Below are 19,880 nucleotides of genomic sequence, written 5' to 3' on the forward strand. Positions count from 1 at the left end.
ACTCCACACTATAGTGAAGAATTTCTCCCCATCTTTCTTGTAGTCTCCCTTTAGGTTCTGGAAGATCTCCCTGGAGCCTTCTCTTTGGGCTGAGCAACTCCAGCTCTCTCAGCATGTCTTCACAGGAGAGGTTCTCCAGCCTTCTGATCCTCCTTGTGGTCCTCCTCTGGACCTGCTCTAACAAATTCATGTCTTGCTTGTGCTGGGGTCCCCAAAACTGAACGCTATGTTCCAAGTGGGTTCTCATGAGGGCAGAATAGACAGGGAGAATCACCTCCCTTGACCTGCAGGTCGCACTTCTTTTGATGCAGCTCATAATAAAAATGACTTTCTGCACTGCAAGCACACACTGACAGCTCATATTTAGTTTTTCATGCACCAGTACCCCCAGGTACTGGTCCAGTACCCAGGTCCTCTGCACTGCTCTTCTCAATCCACTCATTGTCCAGACCGTATTTGTATTTGGGCCATATGCAGAACCTTGCACTTAGCCTTGTTGAACTTCATTAGGTTTGCTGGACTCACCTCTCAAGCCTGTCACGGTCCCTTTGTATGGCACTGCATCCCCTCTGGAGAACTGACTGCATTACTCAGCTCAAACCCACTGTTCATGTCACCAATGAAGGTATTAAACAACACAAGTCCAAAAATGGACCCATAAGGAATACCGCTCATCACTAATCTCCACCTGGACATAGAGTAATTGACTCCAACTTTTTGTATCTAGCCAGTTCCTCATTCCCCTAACAGTCCATCCATCCAATCCATGTTTCTTCAAGTTAGAAAAAAGGATGTTGTGTGGGACAGTGACAAAAGCTTAAAACAAGTTAAGGTGGATGACATCAGTTGGTCTTCCCTTGTCAACCAATGCTGTAACTCTTGCAGAAGGCCACCAATTTAGGCATGAGTCTCTCTTTGTGAAGCTATTTTGGCTGTCCCGCATCACCGTGGGGGACATATGCCTTATATCTTACATTTTCCATATGCCTTAGCATGCTTTCCAGAAGGATCTGCTCTGGGATCTTGCCACACACAGAGGTGAGGCTCATCTGCAGTACCCTGTAGGTCCTCCTTTTTTACCCTTTTAAAAAATGAGTGCTGTGATTTCACTTTTTCAGTCACTGAAGACTTTGCCTGAATGCTGTGACTTTTCACATGTCATGGATAGTGTCTTAGCAACTTCATATGCCATTTCTCTCAGGATGCATCTCATCGGGTCTCAAGGACATATACATGTTCAGTTTCTTCAGATACTCTTTAATCTGATCTTCCACAGTCAGTGGATCTTAATTCCCCCAGTCCCTGCCTTGACATTCCATTAGTCAGGAGGTATGGTAAGAGCAACTGACTGTGAAGACAGGCAAAAAGTTGAGTACCTCAACCTTCTCAAAGGCAGTCATAGTCAGGTCTCCTGTCTTGCTTCTCAATGATAGTACAGTTTCTGTTATCTTCCTTTGCTGTCTGATGTATCTGTAGAAACCCTTCCTGTTATTCTTCACATTCCTCATCTGATCCCTCCACTTCTGGGCCATATCCCTATAATCTTCCCAGGATGTTATGTCCCTGCCTCCAATGTGTATGCACTATGTATTCTTGTTTTAGTTTGATTAAGAGGTTCTGCTTCAGCCACGATGGTCTCCTGCCTCCCTTGCCTGATTTCTTCCACATTGTAACTGAGAACTCTTGTGCCTGAAGAAAAAATTCTTTAAATATCTTCCAGCTCTTTTCTACTTCTTTATCTCTGAGGGCAATTTCCCAGGGCATCCAATCCACCAGTTTCTTAAACAGATGAAAGTTTGGCTGTGATCCATCCTTTGTTCCTCTCTTTTATTCAAGTCACAGCATTACTAAGCACAACCAAGTTGGTCTGCTCCATCCTGATCTGGATTTACTTATACTGATGTTGACTTGAGTAGGACTAATGATATTGTTTATTCTGACTTAATCTGTCCCTGCAGTTTATCTCCCCTCAGTGTCTGCAAGCTCATCAAAGCAAACAAACACACAAACAAAACAACCAGAAAACAATCAAACAGAAAAAAAACCCAACACATCTCAAAACATGTCTAAATCCAATTCCATAATTAACTATGTGATTAATTCCATTCAGTAATTCATTAGATGATCCTTCTGGTGCTTGCTCTCAGAGCAGAATAGAAGACACCTGAGTCTTTTGAAAAAACACAACTAGACAGAGGTTGGTAAAAATACACTGGGTTGAATCCTGAGCACTCATGCTAGAGAAGAAACTACAGCATATTTTATAGGATGATATCTTCTGCAAAGAAGAGTTCCAGTATGATTCAAACTATGCAATCAACATCATACTTGATCAAACTGCTCTTCACGTTCATTAAAGGATGTTCACCTCAGAAGTTTTATGGAGAAGCAACACTGAAAATAGCTTTCACAAAAGAGAGTGTTTAATTCCTGAGACACAAGCCCGAAAGTCACAGATTACAGAGATGATGTACAGACTGAGTTTTTATAGAATACACCTAAAGGACTGTCAGTTCTTGACAGGCACTGTGAAGCAAGGACAGGATTCAGGATGGCACAGCCCATCAGAGAGCTATGTGTGGAGTGCCCTCAAAGGGTGGAGTTACTGGGACATCTTGTGTCACTGTACTGTGTAGGTTGGCCAAAGTCCTGTCATGACAGGCTGAGGCCAGCGGTCTCCTCATCCCCATAAATATCCAGTGACATCACAGGCTCACACAAACAGAGATAAAGGGTGAAAATAGAATGTAAGTGCTGGATAAACTGAAAGATGATGTGCTAGATGCCAGCTGTAGCATGAATTGAATAGCAGCTCATCATGAGCATCAGGTTCAGTGGGTTTGAAAGGATTGAGCATGGGTCTAAGGAGTCACCTACTCTCTTTGTGAATTTGGACTCACCCTCAGATGGTCCGTGGAGGACCTACCCTTCAGCAAGGACATTCCAGTTTCCATATGCCAGGGAAGATAAGATTCAACCTGGTGCAGCTCCAGCATGGTGAGGACATTCCAGGGAAAACCAGTACCAGAGAGATGGCTCAAAGAACATGAGCAAGACTGATAATTTGTGCATCCAAGTTGTTTGGAGAAAGGCCCTAAAGAATCCATCAGTTGTAACTACCCATCTAGCTGGAGTAGAGTACTAAATAAAATATTCTATTTATAGAGTACTAGAGTACTAAACTAAAACTATTTTTTTCTTTTCTTTTTTACTTTTACTTTGTTTTTTTCCTTCCTCTTTTTACTTGATTTACATTTCCCATGAGTGTTTGCTTCATTGGTCCCAGAATCTGACAGAAATCCAAGACATCCCAGAAGAAATACTTTGTTCTTATTCCTATGTATCAGTATCAGCCTGAATCCTATGATGATGTGATCTTTCAAAAAAGATCATTTGGTGCTTGCTAACACCTTTTTTTTTTTTTTCTGCCAAGAGCAAAGTCTAGTGTTTGGGAGGACCAATATCTTTATGCAGGAGTTATTTTTTACTCATGTATAGAAAAACAGAGAAATAAGATCAGCGATTCAGAGTATCCTGGGAAAAAAACAATCTCTGCTTTCATGCTCCATGGACAGAAATTGAAACTGTTCATAAAAGGTAAATATTAAAAAGAAATCTTGTTTTCATATTTCCTTCAGAATTAATATGGAAAGTGCTTGGAAGTCGTGCTTAGCACAATATTATTATTGTTGCTTGTCAATTATATGAAGCATAATTTCTAAAAAAAATTATTTAATTTATAAACAGGCTATAAAACACCATGTAAATAATTTGATACTTGCTGCAAATTTATCACGTCTACAAAGATGTATGTTTGTTTTAAAAACACGAATTTTAGTCTGTATTTACACCATAGTAATAGGTCTTAATTTACAACCTATTTCTGGTTTCTACACCGGTACTTTCCTTTCTGTTTGTAAGACAATACTAGTGCTTTTTATTACAGCCTACAAGGGGTGCTCCAAAAGTAATGCCTCCTATTTTATTATATTGGCCAACGATATCAGAGGTGGATAATGGTGTTATGGCAGTAGAGGTTGAAGCTTCTCACCAATATTCTGCTGCATTTTGTTGCTGTGTGACAGATGGCAGCAGAGAGGCAGTCTGACAAAATGGCATCTGACATGGAAGTGTGTGTGAAGCAAAGCTGCGTCACTGAATTCTTCCATGCAGAAAAAGATTGCAGCCACTGACATTTATTGGTGCTTGCTGAAGAATGGGTCATCTCTGCTGGTGTAGATTTTTAGGAACGTGTCTTGCAGGCTGTTGTTCATTGCTGGCATAGAAGCGTAGCTAATGGTGGTGACTATGTTGAAAAATAGCATTTTGTAGAGACAATTTGCTCTTTCAAATAATGTTATGGTTCTCTTTGTATCTCTTGTAGTTTCCATGGAAATAAATGGTAGACATTACTTCCAGAGCAGCTAATATAAAATAGTAGTATTTACTTCTATTACTGCACATAGGTTATTATAAATGTAGATATAAACATCTCTACTTATACACACAATATATTATTTTCATTTACTCTAGAAATTAGTCAACATGAAAGAGATATTTTTAAGAAAAGCAACATACAGCTAGTAGGAGGTATACTTACTGTTATTCAACAGGAGCCTTTCCCTGCTGCTGCCCTGAGCCCTGTCCTGACGATACGAGCCCTACCACAGAACATGGCACTTCCCTGAGCCCTACCAAAGAACACGCTGCTGCCCCAAACTATGCCACAGGCCCTACTTCTGCCCCACGTCCTTCCACAGAACCTAGTACTTCCCCTGTTCCTACACAAAACCTGCTTCAGTCCTTAGCACTGAAGCAGACACTGGTGGTGTACAAGCATCACCACAGGCTGTGCTGTTGCCCAGAGCCATGCCTCAGGCCTCTCTGCTGATTGGAGACCTGTCATATTCCCTGCTGCTGCTTCAGCTATTATGACAGGCCCTGGTGCTGTCCTGGGCCCTGCCACAGGCCATTCTACTTTCCTGAGCTGTACCACAGGCCTTGCTGATGGCCTGTGCCCTGCTGCAGACTCTGCTTCTGCTCTAAGGCCTGCAGCAGGCCCTGCTGCTTACACTGCCTTGTGCTGTTCAAAAGCTATGTAGATGTGGTGCTTAGCAACATGGCTTAGTGCTAGACTTGGCAGTGTTAAGAAAACGGTTGGATCTGGTGATCTTAGAGGTCTTTTCCAACCTAAAATGATTCTGTGACTCTATAGCTCTCAGCCCTGGCACCAGGAGCTTGCCAGTGTCAAGAGAGTTTTAGAGAAAGAATATAAATAATTCATTTTTTTACTGACAGTTTTACTGTCTCCTCCTTGTTAGAGGAGTTAAAATGTAAAAAAAAACATTTCTGGAATATCCTTATTTGCATAGTTGACATTTATCCTTATTCATTGCAGACGACTATGGCCAATATCAGATAATGGTGGTAACTATAGCCTGAATGCCATTTCCCTAATAACGATAAAAATAGCACTCACCACTTCTTTTCATTTTGTGTGTGTATGTGTTGACTGTGCTTCTGGACCACCAAAAAGGAGAAAGGAACTTTGAGTCTTGATTAGTATTTGCATTACTTGAGCAAAACTCTGCAATAATTGAGCAGATTTTTTACAGATCTGTCTATTGTACTGTCATTGTGTTAACAAGAGGTCAAAGATTGTTCTTAAGCAAAAATGATGTGATCTGAACTTCAATATATCATTGGATAAAGCTATTGGCTGATGATGAGTGAATATGACAAGAATGCAAAGAACTGGTGATAAAACAGGTCCAATTCAACAGTAGCAGCTGGAAGGAAAGCACATTGAGATATCCCCTGTGTGAGAAGCTGGAGCTGTAAGGAAAACTAGGAATTAATTTGTTATTTATCAGTTGTCCATGGATTTCCATGTCATCATTCTTGAAAACTTGAATATACACCCTAAGAACACTGACATGTTCAACAGCACAGGCTGCCCCAGCTCAAGAACAGCCTTCAACAACAACCACATATAGCACTTCCAGGTCTCACATAAAACACATATAGGCAGGCAAGTCCTTTATCTAAATGTAATGCTAATCACAGCTCTGCAAAGTTGTGACATTTTACTTTTTCTCTATAATCAGAGAATCATAGAATCATAGAATCATGGAATCATAGAATGGCCTGGGTTGAAAAGGACCACAGTGATCATTTCATTCATGAGTTTCAATCTCCCTGCTATGTGCAGGGTCGCCAGCCACTAGACCAGGCTGCCCAGAGCCACATCCAGCCCATCCTTGAATGCCTCCAGGGATGGGGCATCCACAGACTCACTGGGCAACCCGTTCCAGTGCATCACCACCCTCTGGGTGAAAAACTTCCTCTTAATATCCAACCCAAACCTTGTCTGCCTCAGTTTAAGACCATTCCCCTTGTCCTATCACTATCCACCCTCATAAACAACCGTTCCCCCTCCTGTTTATATGCTCCCTTCAAGTACTGGAAGGCCGCAATGAGGTCTCCCTGGAGCCTTCTCTTCTCCAAACTAAACAATCCCAGTTCCCTCAACCTTTCCTCAGAGGAGAGGCACTCCAGCCCTCTGATCATCTTAGTGGCCCTCCTCTGGACCCACTCCAAGAGCTCCACGTCCTTCCTGTACTGGAGGCCACAGACCTGGACGCAGTACTCCAGATAAGGAAAATGTCTTTTACAGTGAGGGTGGTGAGGCACTGGGACAGGTTGCCCAGGGATGTGGTGGAAGCCCCATCCCTGGAGACATTCAAGGCCTGGCTGGAAGGGGGCTCTGGGCACTTGATCAAGCTATGGATGTCCCTGTTCATTGCAGAGAAGTTGGACTAGATGAACTTTAAATGTTCCTTCCAACTCAAAGGATTCCATCATGCTATTTTCAAATTCCTTTATTAAAACAAAAAGCACGGCTGTGTATTCTTTGCTGTTCTGAGCCCCGTGTTTAGCCAGTGTATCAAAATGCACACAACTATTTGCTGTCACGGGAGTCAGCACTGCACAGCACTGCCCCCCCATGCCCTGCTTTCAGTCGATGCTGCTGCCATTAGCATGCAGAGAGGTGCTGGGCCACATTGTCTGCTGTGCTGGATGACTGGAGCCTGCACACCACGGGTTGGGCATGCCTAGATTACACTTTTGTTCTAAGGACTGTGAGGTTACAGGGAATAAATAAGTAAATAAATAAAGAAGGCAAAAGAAGAATTATAAACAAAGCTTCATTTTGTGTGTCCCCTGGGAGCACAAGATACTTGTCACATGCAGACTCAGTTACAGCTGTACAGGAACCAGAATGAAAGTAAGAACAGAAGTGGATATGCTGATGGCTGAAGTCAGTTTCACAACCCAGCTAACTATGGTCAGTTTAGCTCCCTGTTGCTCTGATGTTTGCTTAAGGATCGCTGTAGAAGGGCAGTGGAAATAGTTTGCTGAAATGTATTTAAGATTAGGTGCTTTGCGTTGCTTCGCGATGTACGGGTTAGGTGCTTGTAAGGAATATTTAGCTTAGGGAGGGGGAGATGTTGTAGTAGGCGCTTTGCGGGGATACGTGCTGTACGGGATAGGCCTCTCCCTAAGCACAGTGAAAGGGTGCTGTTGTGCTCAGACAGACTGTCCTTGCTAACAAAGTAAACAAGATAAGAAGGCGAAGGAATGAGGAGGAAATAGGAGCCAAATAAGGAATTGTGGTAAGGGGCTAACATCCAGTACAAACGAATCAGGACAGGGCACGATAGCTCAAGTAAAGGTATATAAGCTGTGCTTAGTAGTGAATAGACACCATTTTACTGCTCATCATATTGGTGTGTGTCTGCAGTGATTTGGCCCTGATCAGGTAATTGGTCAGTGTGCTCAAGAGGGCTAACACAGGAGGCCAACATCACAGTTGCAGAAGGCAACACCATTATTAATGTCTCTTCCAGCCAACCTCTTGCCCTGTTACCATGTAGGAGACTGTAGAATTCATCCATGAGAACATCAGTACTTGTTCAAATGCATGTGGAAATGGCTAAGGTACACAGCAGTTCAAAGGAAGCTGCTGCATTACACTGTGCTTTCTGTAAAGAAGGTTTAGACTTCACTGGCTGTGTTCCTTCAGTACTTTCAACTTCTGACTTTATGCAATAAAGAGTAAAGAAAGAAAGTTGCTCATCCTTTATGCTGTTCTAAAAGACTGATTTCCAATTGTGATCATGATGTATTGATCTTGCTTTTCCTCCTTTCAGTCCTGCTATCCTCTTCCCTCTTCCTTCCCTCTTCCTCTGCAAGTTCCGAATAGCAGAGGTTTATGTCTGTTCCATGAAATTAACAGTAAGAGACAATGGCTGTAATGGCTAGACATGTATTGGGAGGTGTCACTGTCCATGGTAAAGGGGGCTGCAACTAGATGATTGTCAAGGTCCCTCCTAACCCAAGCCATTCCATGATTCTATGATTCTAAATCAAATCTTGGGATGTTCTAGCTGGACATCAGGAAAAGCTTTTTCACTGGAATACAGTGCAGAATTTGAACCGGTATCTAGAGGAATGAATGATCTCCAGCTTTGGAAACTTTCAGGACTCTGTTACACAAGACTATGGTGATGTGATGTGACATTGGTGATACTTCAGCTCTCCAGTTTCTGTGATTCTATCAAGAGTTTCAGTAGAGCTGGAGAGTGTTTTGGTATAACATCCATCTGATTTGGTTTCATTCTATTTGCCATTCATCAGCCTGAAAGAATATCTGAGTAATTTTCTTGGTTTGTTGCTCAAGCTGTCATAAGATCTTCAGGCTATGTTTCCTAACTAGGGAAAAGTAGATTTTGCTAATAAGAAATGTTACTGAGTATGTAGAAAGTTCTTCTCAGTGTTTGAATATGAGGAGTCATAGATATTCTTCTCAGCTAGCTTGTGCTGCAAAGAGCAGTTTATTTCTAAATACAAGACTGAATGAAATAGATCCATGAAAACATGGTCTCAGAAATGTTAGGGACACCAGTAACAACAGGCTTTATTTCTAAGGCCTAGTTCTGCTGTACTGGTTAGTAAGTATGTAAATACGAGCAAGGTCTCTTGCAAAATGTGCATTTGCCCGCAGTTTCCCTGCCCAGGAAGATATTCAGGACTTTCACAGCCTAAGGATGTTTGCTAGCACTATAATACAAGGTCCCACAGGAGTTTCCAGAGAGCCTAGCTGAGCACAAGTCAGCTGTTATTGCCAGATTTTCACAGAGCCTCCAGAGCCTCCTGAAGGTGACAAGGGCTTGATCTTGTTTGTCATGTGTTTACAGTGAAGGTTCAGTGTCATCTCACTTGCCAGTTATTTGTGTTGGTGGAATCCCAGTAGTAAATGGAATTAAATGAGTTGTGAAGCTGCCTGATCGAGGTTGCCTGCTCAGCGCATGACTAATGCTGCCCTTTTCTACCTCTGCACAACTCATGGTTTTGTTACGCTACGCTGTGTCTCCTTTCAGATGAGGTCTTTTGTCACCCATGGAGTGAAGTGAAAAAGTTAAATACATGACACATCTCTAAATAAGGATCCCAGCAGGCTGAGATTTGTATCTTATAACTCACACAGGTGCTCATGCAGAAAAAACTAATGAAAGGCTGTTTCTCTTGCGTATACTTGTCCCAAAACTATTTCCTGTAAACTTGTGGTGATCCAGAACTGCATTTTGTTCTGCAGTAGTGTTGCATTGCTGAGTTTGTATTAAGGACAGTTTGCTGAACTCTCACTGAGACATTTTAGTTGTTGCACTTAACTAAGTATAGAGTAATGTCATAAACACAAGAAAGTAATAATAGAAGTAGATAAAATATAAAGTATATATTGTGTGAAATGACAGACAGAAAAGATGCTAAGGAGTGCTGAAGTTAAGAGCTGGATGGCTGTTTGACTGATCATTTGCTCCCTTGCTATTCAGTCCAACAATCAGGTAGCTATGCATGGTTTCTGAAATATAGGTTTTGTTCATCATTAGTAACGGATTGCTCTTATCTTTCACCTTCTCCAGCCAGTTTACTTGAAACACATCTTGCAGTAACCTCATCCTACAGTGCTGGAATGAATTCTGCAGCCCACATGCTTTCTCTGACCACCCATACATTGACTGTTGACCACAGTTACTCTGTTTGGATGAGCTCAAGCTCAACTGCAATTTTTGCATTCAGTTTTAATATGCTGGCAGCCAAGGTTCATTTTCTATGATAAGATGCTTTGGAATAATATTTGTCTTGTATTTATATTCCTTGCTACCTTGAAAAAGATCCTTGGGTGTTTTATAGATATAGATGTAAACATTAAGCTAGATGGCCAAATATGAGACTGAAGGAGGAGGAGGAAATGGCGGTAGCCTGGGTACACTGAGGATAGAGTGTGTGCAGAATCAGGTTGGGATGGTATCATCTGTGGAAAACTTTGTAAAAGAATGAGTTTTTCTGCCATCCCTCCCAGGAGCTGCAGTTGCTTCAGACCAAATGATTTAAAAATAAATGATGTCCCCAGATGGAGTGTCTCAGCCACTGCCACCCTAAGGAGAAGCACAGGTGGAACAACGCCTCATTTACCATTGCATTGGGAGCAAGAAGAGGCAACAAATACACGACTTTCAGAAGTCAACATCAGTGAATTTCAGTAAGGTCCCAGAGTGCTGTGATCCATATCCCAGGAGCAGCTGGGCACTGCTGAGCTTCTTCAAAGACTGTGGGAGATGCAGATACTTCTTTCCCTTCCAGATGAGCCCCTCAGGCTACAGGTTATCATCTGGCTCTCAAAACAGCTACAACAACATTTTAATTAAATCTGCAGAGACACCCACAAAGTTGTCCAAATTAATCTGAAACTGACTTCCAATAATGGTAAGAGTTGTACGTGCAAGATATATTCTCTGAAAGGTCAGCAGCTTGTTTTGAACAACTGGGAAAGACTTCAAGAGTTGAGGTGAAGGTGACTGCAGCCCACATTAACTTAGAATAGTGTGATGCATGCACTCCTTTCAAATGACTGGGGAGTGCTTTTGCACTTCCTATATCCCACTGGTCCAGCTCCCCCTTTTTTGCCCCCTACCCAATATTTCTTAGGTCCTTTTGAGTGTAATAGCATTTCTTTTTTCACTCTGGTCTGGTTTTGGTTACTGATATGCATCTATTTCATACTTGTTCTCTTGCTCTACAGCAATATGAGGCCGTGCCATTCTCTGTCACTGAGTCCTGTCATTTTAGTCTCATGCAATCATCTTGTTGAGGACTTGACTGACTTTTTAGGTGTGGTAGAGTGGTTACAGTGTGAGACCTTATGTGGGTACCTGTCACACGGTGAGAGGAAAAGTTGAATATGACATCTAACAGGCAGGTCAAGTTTTTTAGAATTAATGAAGGGTAATGTCTTCCCCTGAAGGGTTGAGAAAGACTGATGGCATTTGTACAGATGCCTTCACAAAGACAACTAGATGACCGGGAAAGCTGAAATCCTAGAATAATCATGAAGCTAGTTCTCAATCAGATAAAAAGCCCTTAGATCTGTCTTCAGGATGTCACCCTTCCTTAGTTCCTTCATTTCCTTTTTCATCTTAACCACAAGAGTTTAACTTAATATTCTCCAGGGCCTGTAGGTTAATTTTCAGTTTGCCTGCTATTCGCAAACATTTTCACTTGTTGTTTTCAGTTTAAGTATTTTCATCCTCTCTTTCTTTACTTTCCTTTTTACATCTGCATTTTCTTTCTCCAGTTTTACAGCAGTATTCTTTTTGTGACTAAATGTTTTTCAAGCTACAAAAAGCTTGCACGTTGGAGATAGTATTAAATGATATATTCAACCAGTGTCTTAGCAGAGATGTAGGACGGTGCTGTGGCTGGGCTGGAGTATGAATAAGTACAGTGAAGGAGATGCCCCACCCTAACCAAACCAAGGAGAGAAGTAAGCTGCCAGGCTGCCTAGCTCCTCCTCCTCCTCCCCCACACCCCTTCTTTTTTTTTTTCTCACAAAGCTGTTTTGTTTGGTTTGTGGTTCAGTATCTTTTCCCGGATGAGTTCTCAGGCAGTGTTTACCAATCCAAACAACAGAAACTCAAGAAGAGCAAGCTGATGCTTTTCCTCATGAAGGCACAATGCTGCCAGTCGTCCAACTGTTACAGTTCCCAGTTCCCAGAAAGCTCTGAACAACACAGGAATAAAGAAACTTTCTCTCAAAGTCTATGTGTGAACGGGTATCAGATGATGCTAACATTTATTTTCATGTGGCTAACATTACACTGCCATTAAAGTGAATCTTACATTTTCATTACTGATTATCAGCAATTCAAGAAACATTTCTTAAACCTGCCTTGATTTCTCAAATCAGATAGGTCAACTTTTCTGAATGATAAAGCTTCCACTTGTGAACACGTCTGCAGTGGAATATTGAACAAGCTTCTGAACTCCAAATCTTTGCTTTCTACAGCAGTATAATACCCACAGAGGATCAATGCTGAAATGTTTCACGTGCAAAGATCTCCTAGACAAGAAGGCACCCTAGGTGGCTTGTGATGTCAAACACCATGTTAATTTCTTATATTCAAACTGTGTCAAGCTTGTTTGCATGGTGTTGTTCAGAAGTCCAAGTCTCAGTCAAGTTCTCCTACTGCAGACCAGGGTCTCAGGCTGCTGCTCCTGATGCTAGAGATGGCTATCAGGAGGAAAATGCCAGTGCCCATGGGGAGGAAAAATCACCCTTGTTTGCACACGTATCCTTTACTTTTTGAAAAATAGCCCCACTACAATCTTTCTTGTGCTCTCTATTCTCTTTTGACACTGACACTTTACCTCCTGTTGCTCAGGTATTATTTTTGGCCTGCTGACAAATGACCTGTCTATCTGCCATGTCAGAGGCATGCAGCTGGCTGGGCTGAAAGAGCCAATTCCTCAGCTGCCACAAGGGCTGACAGTTCCTCTACTCCAGATCTCCTGGTATCTGTCTTAGCCATTTCCATTTTTGTCCACATTGCTCCATATTATGCTTAGTTTCTCAGTAATGGTTCCCCAGCAACTTTATTATTTTTCTCGTCCTCTTCAGAGCAGGCTGATGATTTGCAGAAGTGGATAAGCAAGTTCAGCGCTGCTTTTTTTTTTTTCTTCTTTTTTTTTCTGAAGATGGAAGGGAACATCCTCTGATGTATGTTGCAACTGTTGATAGAAACAGATACGATGTGATTCATTAACCATGGATTCCAAGAAACTCCTAATACCAATCTAGGCTAAGGCAGACAAGTCCCAAAGCCTTGAAGGCATATAATGAAAAAAATCACACACACTGTTATGGAGAGTGTGGGGGAGGAGAGCAGGGCCAAATGGCAGAGAGGAAGAAGTGCATTCCTCTAACATGCTACATATTCAAGGCATGCAAACACAAATGCACCTTTATTATTATATTTACTTATTATAAATTTGGCTAAGCTGATGCAATGAAACTGCTGGGAACCTGAAAAAGGAGGAAGTATGGAGCTACTTTGACATGCATATTCTCTTCCTCTCCTGCTAGTCCTTTGTATTGCTGCTGCGTATTCTGGCACTGGGATACACGCCTTGCTCCAGCTAACGCTCCCCTGCTCAGTCAGTGAACCATGTTTGGGAGGCAATGTGTAGGCGTGTGTTGAAACATTATGGGGAGGGGTAAGTTGCATGTTAATAAGCAACAGCTTATCTACACACACACAAACTGAAACAATAATTTGCCTCACTTATTTCAGTGTAAGGCTGGGCACTAGCTGGCAAAAAATTGTGCATATTACTGCTGACTGTATGGTATTGGTTCCTGGGTACATGCTGACTCACCTTGGTTCACTTCCAGCCTAGCAGAAGAAAAGGGCCATCTGAAGACGGGAAAGCTGCAACAGACTTGTCAAAATAGTTCCTTGTAATTCTTTTTACACTGTTGCTAAGGTAGCAGAGCTTCTGATGTGGTTTTGGTTAGAGAAAAGAATAAAGAAATACCATGAAAAACCCTAAATTTTATTTGATATCACAAAGAGAAAATACATACGAATTAATTAGCTGATATTCTGAAATTATTACGGAACTTGGTAGAGAGAACAACCCACTCTGAAAAGCATTCGACCTAAACAAATTATTCTCTCTAAAGATGTACTCCCCCTTATTTGTCTGATGGAATTATAACATAATCGCCTTCTAGTCGCTACTCCTGTTACAGTATCAGAGATGAAATGCCACAGAGAGAATTTTTGAGGGTTGTGCTTGTATTGGTTATTATTCAACAATATCTAGAAGGTCCAATCAGATTCAGAATTCAGTTTTGTCAATGCTTTAAGGTCACTATGTGTCCTGAATTACTTGCAACATTTTAAGTGGAAAAAGCATAGGGGAAGAATGGGAAACAAAACAAAACAAATAGATGTTCAAAAGTTGAATGTTAAGAAAGCTGGTAGAGAGGCACAAGAGGATAGACTTCAGCTTTTAGTTTTAGTTCTAAGAAGTTATGTGACAGGTTTAAATGACGGTAAAAAAAAAAACACATACGACTAAGGCATTTATGTTCAGCCTTATTTCAAAATTGTGACACTACAAAATCTGTTTGCTGCCTTTGAGGAACCAAAGAAACTCCACAACTGTTTGAGTTTGTGACAATAAAGCTCCCGAGATACCCAGAGTTCTGTTCCGGGAGGCCTGATGAAGGTAGGAAAAAGTCATAGATTCAAAGAAAGTTTTAGATGAAAAGGGACTTCTGGAGGTCTAGTCTGCCTTCTACTCCCAGCACAGCTAGCTTCAGAGCCAGATTAGGTTGCTCCACAGCCTGGTCCAGGCAACTTGTGAACATCCCCAAGCATGAAGATCTCTCAGTCAGCCTCACAACGCACCTGTTCCAATGCTCAACCAGCCTTGTGAAGAGAAGCATATGTTTTCTTTATGGCCTTTCATGCAAATGTTGTGACTATTTCACTGTGCTCATCTGTGAGTATTCTGGCTCTATGAATAGATGAAGTCCTCAGCTGTATCCTCTTTTGACCTCCTTTTCACCAAGCTAAACAAATCTTACTCCCTCAGCCTCTCCTTGGACATCACATGCTTAGAATCACAGAATCGTAGAACCACAAGGTTGGAGAGGACCTACGAGATCATCTAGTCGAACCATCCTCCTATCACCATTACTACTCTCTAAGATACTAAACCATATCTCCTAGTACCTTATCCAGATGCCGCTTGAACACCACCAGGGATGGTGACTCCACCACCTCCATGGGCAGGCCATTCCAGCACCTGACCACTCTTGGAGAGAGAAAGTTTTCTTTATATCTAACATAAATCTCCCCTGGTGCAACTCAGGTCCTATTTGTTGCCTGGGAGAAGAGGCCAACTCCCCTCCTGATCACAACTTCCCTTCAGGAAGCTGTAGAGTGCTTCTCTTGATTTTGTTTTTATCACCCTTGTGTGGAGGACACTGGTGGACACTGTTCCAGCCATGGTTTTTGTGTGCCAGATAAAGGAGAATAATCACTTAATTTCACCTGTGGGTCATTGTCTTGCTAATGCAGGCCAATGTATGGTATATTCTTAGTTCATATTCATCTTGCAGAGCTCCCACTAGTCAGTCCCTAGATTGTACTAGAACATGTTTCAATAATAGAGTTCTAAATCATGTCCTGGTAAAAATCTAAGGTTCTATAATTACACACTTCTGCAAAGCTATGTTAATGGAGATCCACTTTAGCATTCAAAAACCTTGACGTATTCTCTCCTTTCTACTTACATGAATCTACACATCTCTTTAATGATTTCAGAATAAATGGCCAGGATTCCGTGTAACAATGACCATAAATATAAACTGATTATGAATAATCTCAGTCCAACCCATTGCTAAACAGTGATTTCATCTGACTCAGTAAGAAATAATGGATTGTCTGAACTGGTGAAAATTCCACATGTAGTTCCACAAATTGGTTTAAAGCCTTTGTATTTGTTTTGCTTTGCTTTTAAGTGTGAGTTTGGTTTAAGCATTAGCTTGATTTAAAAAGAGCATCAATGCCTTCTGTTAGGTAAATTGTTGCCATTTTGGGGTGCAAATGGTGTGAATAATCATCTCCTTCCAGCTTGTTTGGTGGAAGGAATAACAACTTCAGTGTTACAGCACTGCTTCCCTCTGAAGGTGAACATACATTTTCTTGCTTGGTTTACAGAAAAACTGCAAAGCCCCTTTCCTTAGGAGGAGTGGAACCGCCTGTCATTCATGCAGGAGGGCAGAGACAATGGTGAAGAGGAAAGACCTCTGTGTTATACTATATATAAGGAAGTCAGTCCTGTGGAAGATAAGAAGTCGTAATTCTGAAGTGCTGAAAGAAAACACTGGCTCTAGGGAACGCTCAAAGCCAGAGAGTACCCAGACAGGGAGAAATAAAATCTCAGCCCAGACAGCACTGGGCACATCATCAAGAGGAAGAAGTCTGTATTTCCTTATCTTCTAACTCACAGAAGGTATGTTGCCACTGAAGCGATCATTTCCAAATGAAAGGAAGGGAAACCTGTTTCCTCTCCACTCTTCAGTCTTGTGTTTAGTAGAATCCTCTTAGAGTCTGGGTACCTGGAGTGAAGGGAGCCCCAGCTGGTCTGCACTGATTGAGTGTACAGTCTTGAGATCATGTACCTACTCCTGTTCCCCATCAAGACCTACTATTTGCATATAGCATCAAGAAACCTTTATAGCTGGAGCATTTAGAATAGCTACTATGTGTGTGTGTGTGTTATGCACTGACACAGATATTTCATTCCTAGCTTTGCATATGAGATTATATAATTGTACATGTTTTCATGATCCACCTGTGCCCCCAAATGTTCTGAATAATGAAAAAAATGTGTAGGCTTATCAGATTCACCTTTTCGACTGTACTGATTATTTCCTTCTGGAGCCTTTTTGAGATGTCTACTTTCCAGGAAATTCCCTCTCTCCACTTATATTTCTTTTCATCAACTTCAAATTTCTTTTAGTTTCCCATGATGACATTAGAGCATTTTGTGTAATTTTCAACCTTTTTCATACTTAAATATTGATGTGGTGTTTTTTAAAAATTATTTTATGTGAGCAAAACTCTTTAAATAGTCTCTACAATACACAGTAAGTGTATTGTATGATGTCTCCCAATACACAGTAAAGTATAGAAATAATTTGATTTATTCTTTGTAATAAATGTTGCTTTACATGATGCAGATATGAGCAATGAATACTGTTCATCCACTATGACTATATGTAATATATATTATTATGCTGTTCTCTATGCCCTTATATTTACTAGATCTTCCAGATACCGGATCTACCGGATAATTTCAACAGGTTTGTAACACTCTGCATACCTAGGAACTTTCTATTCTTCTTCTTACATGTGTAGTCTCATTTTCTCCAAGTCCAGGATAATAACTTTGTATCTTCCTTAGAAAAAATATGAAGTATGTTGCCACAGAAGCCTTTGGTTTTTGAGTTTGGAAATTGGATTATGTAACTGCAATACCACAAGTCTGAGGTGGGCATAAAGATAGAAGCAACCAAAATGTTAACTCCAATTTTGAAATCCTCATGCCTAGTCACCGACATCTTCTGTCTGAAATCCTGTTTCAGTACAAACTGTGAGGCAGCTCCATGATGGAGAATGGAGGAGTCAGTCAGTGAGGACCTGAAATTCGCATTAACTGGGGTCAGATGTAGAGCAGAAGCTCCAGCCCACTGCCTGTTTGTCTTTGTACATCCCTGGCATGAATATAGAGAGATGCGATATTGGTGCGAATAGAGAACAAATCTATCTGCCTGGGGGTGGAAGCACCAGAAGGAGCAGTAGCATAATGTCTGTAAATAAGGCACCTAGGTGTTGATGGCACCAAGATTAGCAGGTCATCCTAGCACATTTACAGATAGTTTCTTACAGCATTCAGATCAGGATGGAGAGGCAAATGATGATTTTCAAAGGCAGGACAGAATTAAGAGACTAATCAGTGTCAACTCGAAGGTACCTATGGTGTTCAAAAAATACATATAGTCATCAACGTAAGAACAACTCAAAAGAAGTGATGAAGATTCAACAGTTGATATTCTTCATCATTAATTTCAAAGCAAAGAAGCCCGGGCAGATAATTTGGACAAAAATACATTGGTGGTTATGAGAACATGAGTGTGAAAGCCTGCTGTTTTACACAAAATGTTTTACACAGAAATCACCTCCTTCCCCATAAGATCTCACAATAAGCTTTACCACACTTGCTCTACACACTTGCAATATAATTTCATATATGGAATTAAATACCAGGCATCAGGTCAAATCCAACGATCTCCCTCTGTTTTTCTCCCTGTAGATGCCATGTGAAGGATGCATGGAGAGGGACAATGAGAGCACTGATGCAACCATGGAGTTCCTCCTTCTTGGCTTCTCTGAGCTGTTCTGTCTGCGGGTCCTCCTCTTCCTTATCTTTCTCATCATCCATTTGGTCACATTGGCAGGGAATATGATGATCTTCATAGCTGTGTTTATGGAGCACTCTCGTCCTCCCATGCTTTTCTTCCTCTGTCAGCTCTCTATCATTGAGCTTTGCTACACCTTAGTCATTGTCCCTAAGGCACTCCTTGGCCTGATGGTTATGAATGGCATCACCATTTCCTTCATAGGCTACGCTGCCCAGATGTACCTTTTCGTGGGGCTCGGTGGAGCCGAATGCTTTCTCCTGGCAGCCATGTCGTATGACCGCTACATTGCCATCTGCCAGCCCCTTCACTACACAGTGGTGATGAGCGAGGGGCTCTGCCTTAGGCTGTCCATAGCGTGCTGTCTGGGAGGCTTTGCTGTTGCCCTGGGGTTGACAGTGTCTGTTTTCCACTTACCTTTCTGTCAGTCACATCACATCAACCACTTCTTCTGTGATGTCCCTGCAGTGCTGCACCTGGCCTGCACACACAGCTACACCCCCGAGCTTCCCCTGCTGGCTGCCTGCGTGCTCCTCCTGCTACTTCCCTTCCTCCTGATCCTCACCTCTTATGTGTGTATTGCTGCTGTTTTGCTACGTATCACTTCCTCCCTCAGAAGGGGCAAGGCCTTTTCCACCTGCTTATCACACTTGACCATCACGTTGCTGCACTATGGATGTGCCTCCTTCATGTACATTCGTCCCAAGTCCAGTTACTCACCAGCTCGAGACAAGATGGTTTCTCTAGTCTACACCAATATTACTCCATTACTATACCCCCTTATTTATAGCTTGAGGAACAAGGAAATCAGAGGAGTCCTAAGGAAAATGTTGAGGAGGAAGAGAACAGCTCAGCTGAACTGGGGTACTACTAGGGCTGTTACAGCTGAGAACTAAATTTGAGGAGGACAAATGTTCTTGTTGGAAATGCAGTCCTGTAACTTGGCTAGGACAAGATTCTCTATAGACCTCACTACGGTAAACATCCAGGCAGAATACAATGTGCATTGATGTATTTTTGACAAAATGACATCTCAGCCTCCAAAGAAAAAAGGAAGAAGGAACGAAAAAAGCCTCTAATGTAACATTACTTAAAGGGAAAAGTTGTATCAATTTGTGAGTAAGAATAACTTTGATCAGTTTATGGTATCACTTCTGTGATCACATATATAACCATACTCACATTTACAGTTATCTCAGCATGCTCAAAAGATCAACACAAAATTATTTAATGCTGCTGACTTGTTCTCATTATTTTTCTATCAAGATGCAAGTAGATAGTGGAAACTGGGAAGTCAATAAATATTTTTAGTCTGGTAAGTTTTCCAGCACAAGAATCACGAAGGACACTATTAGCAGGTTACAAAAAGAAATACTGTGCTTTGAAAGAGATGGAAATTAAGCTATGATTTTCTCCAAATTTAGCATAAGGTTGCACTTCTAACATTCCATCACAAGTGAAAAGATCATTAGTGCAAACT

The 19,880-nt window shown here is 41.6% G+C and overlaps 1 protein-coding gene across 1 annotated transcript; it reads left to right on the top strand.

Annotated features, from left to right (window-relative positions):
* Positions 1–18,202: 18,202 nt before the first annotated feature.
* On the top strand, positions 18,203–19,414 carry LOC427948 (putative olfactory receptor 10AC1-like). The gene has a single exon (XM_425520.7). It carries the CDS (start codon positions 18,295–18,297, stop codon positions 19,294–19,296), a length of 1,002 nt encoding a protein of 333 aa, XP_425520.5. The 5' UTR covers positions 18,203–18,294; the 3' UTR covers positions 19,297–19,414.
* The last annotated feature ends 466 nt before the right edge of the window (positions 19,415–19,880 follow it).

The sequence above is a fragment of the Gallus gallus genome, chromosome 1, assembly GCF_016699485.2.
Source record: "Gallus gallus isolate bGalGal1 chromosome 1, bGalGal1.mat.broiler.GRCg7b, whole genome shotgun sequence".
Classification (NCBI taxonomy): domain Eukaryota; kingdom Metazoa; phylum Chordata; class Aves; order Galliformes; family Phasianidae; genus Gallus; species Gallus gallus.